General features: G+C 42.6%; 1 protein-coding gene across 3 annotated transcripts in view; it reads left to right on the top strand.

Annotated features, from left to right (window-relative positions):
* mrc1a (mannose receptor, C type 1a) overlaps positions 1–3,136 on the top strand; it is a 38,376-nt gene extending 35,240 nt beyond the window's left edge. The window contains exons 31-33 of one of the 3 annotated variants that reach the window (XM_063207284.1): positions 277–435; positions 2,040–2,072; positions 2,834–3,136. In XM_063207284.1, coding sequence (XP_063063354.1) covers positions 277–435; positions 2,040–2,072; positions 2,834–3,072 — 431 coding nt within the window. In that variant the 3' untranslated portion in view covers positions 3,073–3,136. The remainder of the gene's footprint in view (positions 1–276; positions 436–2,039; positions 2,073–2,833) is intronic. The other 2 variants (XM_063207286.1, XM_063207285.1) reach the window with 2 other exon arrangements.
* Positions 3,137–7,500: the final 4,364 nt, after the last annotated feature.

Here is a 7,500-nt window from a genome sequence, read left to right as displayed (position 1 = left end):
GCTCAAAAGAGTCCTTGTGCACAAGCCCTCAGCAATGCAGGTGCAGGTGTGAGGCAGGAGAAGGTGAACAATGAACAAAATTCAAAAGACACCGCACACTGCTTACCGTTCTTTTTCTTACTTTATTTTTCTGAGTGAACAACGCACACTGGACGAAATGCGTTGTTTGCTCAGAAAAATAAAGTAAGAAAAAGAACAGTAAGCAGTGTGTGGTGTCTTTTGAATTTTGTTCATTGTTCCTTCTCCTGTGTGTGTGTGCGTGTGTGTCTGTTCCAGGTGAGTGGATGTGGATCGATAAGGCTCCAGTGGACTACACCAATTGGATGTCCAGGACTTCCGGCTACGGCGAGTGTGTGTCCATCAAGTCCGACACGTCCGAGTGGGAGAGGACCAGCTGCAGCAGATCCAGGCCCTACATCTGCAAAAGGCCCAAAGGTACACGAGACATAATATTCAAAACTTACATGTCACAGATCCAGACCCTAAATCTGCAAAAAGGCCCAAAGGTACATAAGACTGTAGTTTTCAAAACTTGTGCACGTTCTGTTTATGATACGAAAGTTCAAGAGAAGCGTCTTGAAATTTGGAATGCCTAATTTACCACCTGCATTCTGTTCTCCAGTCAACTGTCATTTACCTGAATTAGCGCGAAAAGATAGGCACGCCTATTTAACCAGCTGCTTCTCATTCTCCGCTCTGCCGTCATTCGCTGGAATTTCAGCGCACAGAAAATTTGGAACGCCCCTTAATTAAATATCCAGCATTTATTCTCCACTCACCTGTCTCCAGCCAGAAAGTTTCTTTCTCGCTCGTCCCACCACCTCCCCTTTCGCCTCCCTTCTACCGCCGTTCGATCGATTCGTCAGGTGTCTTGCAATACGCCACGTAATCTATCTCAACTTCTCAAGTGCAGTGGTCCCTGCGGACCCCGTGAAGCGCTTAGATTATCTGTCCACCGCGTGGACAGCCACTCTTCTGCAAGAGCGGCACGATCACGAGAAGTCCATTCTCCAGCAAGAACGAAGATGCCGGTGTTTTGCCCTAGCTTTCCTCCAGTTCACCCCGCTCCATTGCTCTCCTACCATCATCCACCAGGGGGTGTCCGCTCAGAGTTCACACATATCTGCCGGTGCAGATACTGCCCGAGCTCTCAGTGGCGCCTCGTACTCCCGAGCTCGAGAATGTTTGCTGCATAGACATTCTCGGCCGTGGCAGTGCTTCAGCACCACGGCCAGCGATCTTGCCCAATACGCCACGTAATCTCTCAGCTTTTTGAGTGCAGTGGTCCCTGCGGACCCCGTGAAGCACTTTGATGATCAGTCCACTGCGTGGACAGCACGATCACAAGAAGTCCGTTCTCCAGCGAGAACGAAGATGTATGCATACATGCTTAATCCAAATTTCAGAGAGTGAACTATTGAAACATGACACAGATCCAGGCCGTGGTTTCCGCCTACCGAGAAGGTCGGGGTTTACGACTACCGAGTTTCAGAAGAAGGCGTCTGTATACAAAACATGTTCAAAACTAACATGACACAGATCAGGCCCAACATCTGCAAAAGACCCCAAGGTACATGAGACATACTGTAGTATTCACCTGCAAACGGCTGAAAGGTACATGAGACATACTGTATGTGACTGAGATGGTCCTGTGCAGTCGGCCACCCGCCACCTCCTAGCCAACGCTCCAGTTCGGGTATGGAAGTCACAGCACAAGCTAAAAGACCTGTCAGATAACTCAGCGCTACCGATACTGTATGAGGCTTCGGGAGGGAGGTTTACTAACGTGACGTTCCACGCCACACTGTGCTAGTTGGCCTCCGTTACACATTGTATTTAAAACTCACATGACAGATACAGGTACAACATCTGCAAAAGTTACACAGGACATATTCAAAACTTACATGACACAGATCCATGCCCTACATCTGCAAAAGGCCCAAAGGTACAGGAGTCACATCTGGAGTCACAATGATATGTATTATTGAAATTTACCTTCAAAATTAACGGTGTCTGTCTGTCTATCTGTCTATCTGCAGTCATACCACCAACAGAGAAGCATCAGCCAATAGGTAAGCATGTACAATGTACTTTACATTACATGTAACTATTTATGTACATACACACAGCATTAATTACTTATGCGGGGAGGTGTGAAATGGGCTTATTTCCAGAAATGGCTTTAAGTACATTATTTACTTACTTTTACTTCAGATTAAAGTTGTCTGTTAAAAGTATAATATAATGATATCATGTATAGAATATAATGTATTTTTGATGTGTATCGTCTTTGTGTTCGTATTTTGTTTTTGACAACCTCCTCCTGCAGAAGACCAATATCACGTGACATCTTTTACAGTAAAGAGTGTACTAGTCAATTGACAACATGACAAATCGATTTGACTAGCTTGTCCATACACTATGACACAATGACTAACCATTCTGCTGGCACTGACACCTTCATCGATAGAAAAACCTGCTTTTGAAAGTCAAACTAAGAATGTTGGAAAATAGGCATTTTTGTACTGGGCACTCTATTGCATTGGATTTGCAAAATGCATGTTATGTAGGTTGAAAAAGTATGTTCTCAAAATATTTCAATGGCATGAATTCGCACATAGTTCATAGGACATCTGAACAGTCATTTTCAATAATAAAATGCAAAATTCAAAAATGGTGGATACACCGTTTTGCAAATGAACTCTTCATTTGTTAAAGCTGTTTTGAGAATGAATATTATGTTTTGCAAATTGCGAGAGAGATTTGAGAAATGTACAAAACCAATTGAGAAAAACTGTAAACTGATTTATCCCATAAATGCTTTGTCTCTAAGTAGCAGCCCCGGTGCAGGAGGCGCCCCATAGTTACGCTGGGCTGGCTGTGGCGGTTGTCATGGTGGTTGCTGCCGTGGCGGGGCTGGCGGTGTTCCTGTTCCATCGGCGCCCTTCGCTCCCCGTGTTGGGAGAATGCACCTTTGACAACCGCCTCTACTTCAACAACCCGACGCGCACACAGACACCCATCGACACCAAGGGGCTAGTCGCTAACATAGAGCAAAACGAACGCGCCTAAACACACATACTTACACACACACACATACAGTACACACATGAACAAACACACACACACACAGACACAGACACAGACACACACACACACACACACAACTAGATTACGTGGACACACATACAAACACACAGATGTCCAAGGATGAACATGTAGCCTAAATGAACATGCCATGGACGTGTAAGAGAATGAACGTGCTCAAATGCCATCGGGCGAAATGAATCAGTCCATCTAATCACCACATTGCCAGTGCAAATTATGTAATTAACAATGTTTGTCTTCAACAAGAAATATAAAATGTACACTTGTTTGACTTTATGCTCTTTTATTCAGAGCGAACAACGCGTTTCACCTCTGTGCATCATCAGGTTCGCACATAAAGTCAAACAAGTGTGCGGTAAACTTTTTCCTTTTGAAGTATTGCATATACCAGCACCTAGAAGCTGTGCATGGATCTTTGAACTTTTGCACAATATGTATTCTGTTGTACTTGAGCACAATACATGATATTTGCCTCGCCTCACAATACCGTATTGATAAACACGGTGAACCCATGTAAACATGATGATATTTGTGACTTGTGGTAAAAGGATGATTTGTCATTAAATGCATGGTGCCCTGCATTAGAAAATGTTTATAACCATAGACATAGGCCGGTATACACTTGGTTTGTTACCCTATCGAAGCCTCATATATAAACTGGTTGGCTGCAGCAAGACTGGACAGCCCGACTGTAGTCAGATAGCACGCTAATTCTGAATGTCATCTCTGAAATGCTATGCATACATTTTGGTTAGGACATGTCAGTAGGCTCTTTTCTTCACACTCCTTTGGTATGTACAGTTATTATTTTTTTTACTACACTTCAAAGTGACACAAATATCACATATAGTGCCTTTAAGTAATTACGCGTGAAACAGAAAGTGTTAAGTGTAAAGTATTTTTAGTTTTAACTTTTCCAACAGTGTTGGAACCTTTTGAAAACAGAATGTGTAAATTTAAGTAAATTGGCTCAATGTCCTCATGTGTTTAACAACAGCAATACATTACTATGAGACCTGTTCTGGGCCTGCTGCTTTTGACCCCGGCAACGCAGACTATGAGTACTGATCTGGGTATGTGGGTTATATGGATACATATTTTAATGTGAAATGTTTTATTGTTTATCAGTGCTGGTGTTACCATTGTTCATTTACAGGTGGAATGAAGTGTTATTAATAAATAAATAAATTGTCTATTAGCCTCGCCACACATGTCAGTAATACCAGATTTTTTCTTTTTTTTGGCAACATTGTGTAACGGAGGCTAACTAGCAGAGTTGGCGTGGAACGTTAGTAAACCTCCCTCTCAAAGCCTCATACAGTGTTGATGCCGTTGGGCTAGGGGACTGGTCCTTTAGTCCAGCGGTATCGTATTGTGCCTCCCATTGCCGGACCCTTGTAGTTGACGATGTCGCATGTTCGCACCCCGAGGGGGACGAACAGGTGCAAGATGACCTCCGTCACAATTGGGATAAGATTTGTTGTGACACTCTACATTTTGTGTGACACTACTGAAATCAGCTCTAGCCAAACCCCCAAACGATTATATTGTCAGATTGATGTTCCCGAATATCAACATCCTGACATATCACCATCTCTATATATCAGCATCTCTATATATCACCATCCTGATATGATATCACCATCCTGATATCATTGTGATATGATATCCCCATCCTGATATATCCCCATCACAGGCAGCTTCTATAGGAGAGAACTTTGATGTATATTATATTTGTGAATACATTTGGAAGACAAGGCAAGATAAATAAAATGTAAATTTTAATTACAGTATGGTCTTGTATTGTGTCCATTCCTCTTGTATACTTCTATGTTGCGATTTTATTATGTAATATTAATATTATGGCAATACATATTAATGCCACAACAAAGCTATAATCGCTACGTATGCTTAACCTTTGTGATATGTCAGAAAAAGACCTTTCATTACTTAACTATAAATGTTAGTAAATTATTTATTATTTTGATCCCAGTACATAGTTTAGGTGACATAATAATCTAACACTGTACGGTCCGGTTCTCAATTCTGAATGGCTGATAGCTGTGGTCAATCGAGCGTAAACCTACACCTTCCACCTGAAGATTCTATCCGCGTCTAAGTTAGACCGAGCGCATCTACGTCGGTAATGAGAATATGTTGCAGGTGGGGTAGGGAGTTTGCAAGAAGAGCACATCTTTGCACCATCTGTGGTTGGGGTATCAGTGTGATTACAAAGACATTTCATTCCTGCAGTGTTTATCGCCTCTTGCTGAGTTTTTATAGCGAAGTGCGTTTTCTGGCAGCGCAACGCACGCACGTCGAGTAACGTTGCCAGGGTAACCACAATCACTTCCTCAACTTGTCAACTCCTCGCGGATTAAATTAATTGCCATTAGCGATTAAAGTGTTTTTAAAGAAATTTGGTCAGCGATTAAGTGTAACCGTGATAGATAAGCAATAAGCCACTTGAGTCCGTGGGTTATGCTCTATTGATGACGTTTACGGCACTCCCCTTGGCCGTTATCAATCGAGCATAACCCACGGCCTTTCGTGGCTTATTGCTTAATTTTGACTGTGCAGGTCATATATATGCTTCATGTGTTATTGTATACCTCATTGTCTTACATCAGCACAGTTTTATGAAGAAAAATGGGGGAAATGAGGGGAAGCTTTGTCTATAACTTTGTTTTATCTGCCTACGCAACGGAATTCTGTTTTCTGATTGGCTGATGGGGTTGCAATTATTCCTCTATAACCAATCAGGCGTCAAACGTGCGTCTAAGTTAGGCGAACTGCCGTTACTAATTCTAAACTGCAGGTTTCTATGGCCAAGAGCCCATCGTTAGTTCTATCGCATTTGGTTGTCAAGTCAAGAGCCAGTCGTTAATTCTATCGCATTTGGTTGTGAAGTCAGTCGCCCCAAAAGTTCTACGTCCTTACGCATCCGATAGAGGAGCGCCTGACTTACTTGCTCACTAGATTAGACTATAGCCTATAGGCCTACTACAGTTGCCATAATTCATAGGTTACAAATTTACATATAGCAATAGATTAAAAAAAATACCCTGTAGCCTACCGAAATTCTAAGCACATGCCTCGCCATTGTATCGAAACACAGTCACCTCGTCATCTGCTCCCCTTCCATGGGAAACTAACTTTTTAAAATGTATTTCCCGCTGCCTTCCCTTTGTGATTGATCCGAAAACATCCCTTTTTTAATTAGGCTACTCTCCTCTTGTGGGGAAGGAACACGTGTGAAAGGGGAAAGGGGAGAGTTATTAAAAATGTCCCTATGTAGCGTGGGGAATCTCTCTCTCTTTCTCTCTCTCTCTCTCTCTCTCTCTCTCTCTCTCTCTCTCTCTCTCTCTCTCTCTTTTACGCACGAAGTTGACAGGTAGCCTGTGGTGATCAGCAGGGGGAAATAGATGCAAAAAGTTTTTGTTTTTAAACTTAAGACCCCCGCCGTAGTACAGGCAAAGATTCTCTATTCTGCATTAAGAACGTCTCTGGTACAGGGCCTAAGGAACATTAAATAATCACAGCGTCGGCAGGCTACCAAACCAAGATTCTAGACGCATCAAGTTAGACGCCCGCATAGCAACATTCTATCTTGCTCACAAGATTCTGGTGCAGTTTACATGGCTCCTACAACTTTACAGACAATAATGGATTAAAGCAATACCCTACCATAACGGCAGATAAGCGGGATAACAGCCTTCGAGGTCGACCGGTTATACAAAATGAATGGCTTGGCGGAGGCAACTCTGTCTATGTGCTGCGCTCGTCAACAGATTTCAAAGCCGCCGCCTCGCCATTAATTTCGTAGGCTATAACCGGTCACCTCGTCGGCCGTGGGCCTAATCCCTTACTTATAAAAATAAAAATGACGCACAAATCCCGATTACACTGTCCAATAATAGTTCAACTGTAAAATAATAGTAGTATCAGCTAAAGATTGTAATACAAATTAATCAATAGGCCTATCACATGTGTACAAAGTCATTTATTACTTATTTATTTGTAAGAACGGTCAATTTTGACCAGGGATACATAATTTCATTTAATCTAGGTGAAGGCTAATGAATAATGAAAAATCATGTCTGATAATGGTCATTTTTACCTTAACATGCATTTCTGAGATACAATATTGTTGGTGTGTGTGTGTGTTTGTGTATGTGTGTGTGTGCGTGTGTGCACGTGCCTGTGTGTGTGTCTGTGTGTGTGTGTGAGAGAGAGGGAGAGAGAGAGAGAACAAGAGAGAGAGAGAACAAGAGAGAGAGAGAACAAGAGAGAGAGAGGTAGAGTGTAGGGGTCATCAAGTCTGTTTGGTCGCCGTGACAACAGTGCCAGCAAGTGGTGTCCAATTCATACCGCTCTGGGATTGGTTGGCTG

This window comes from Engraulis encrasicolus, chromosome 9 (assembly GCF_034702125.1).
Source record: "Engraulis encrasicolus isolate BLACKSEA-1 chromosome 9, IST_EnEncr_1.0, whole genome shotgun sequence".
In the NCBI taxonomy this organism is placed as follows: Eukaryota; Metazoa; Chordata; class Actinopteri; order Clupeiformes; family Engraulidae; genus Engraulis; species Engraulis encrasicolus.
The sequence above is the reverse complement of the archived record's forward strand: the minus strand, read 5'-3'. Positions and strand labels throughout refer to the sequence as shown.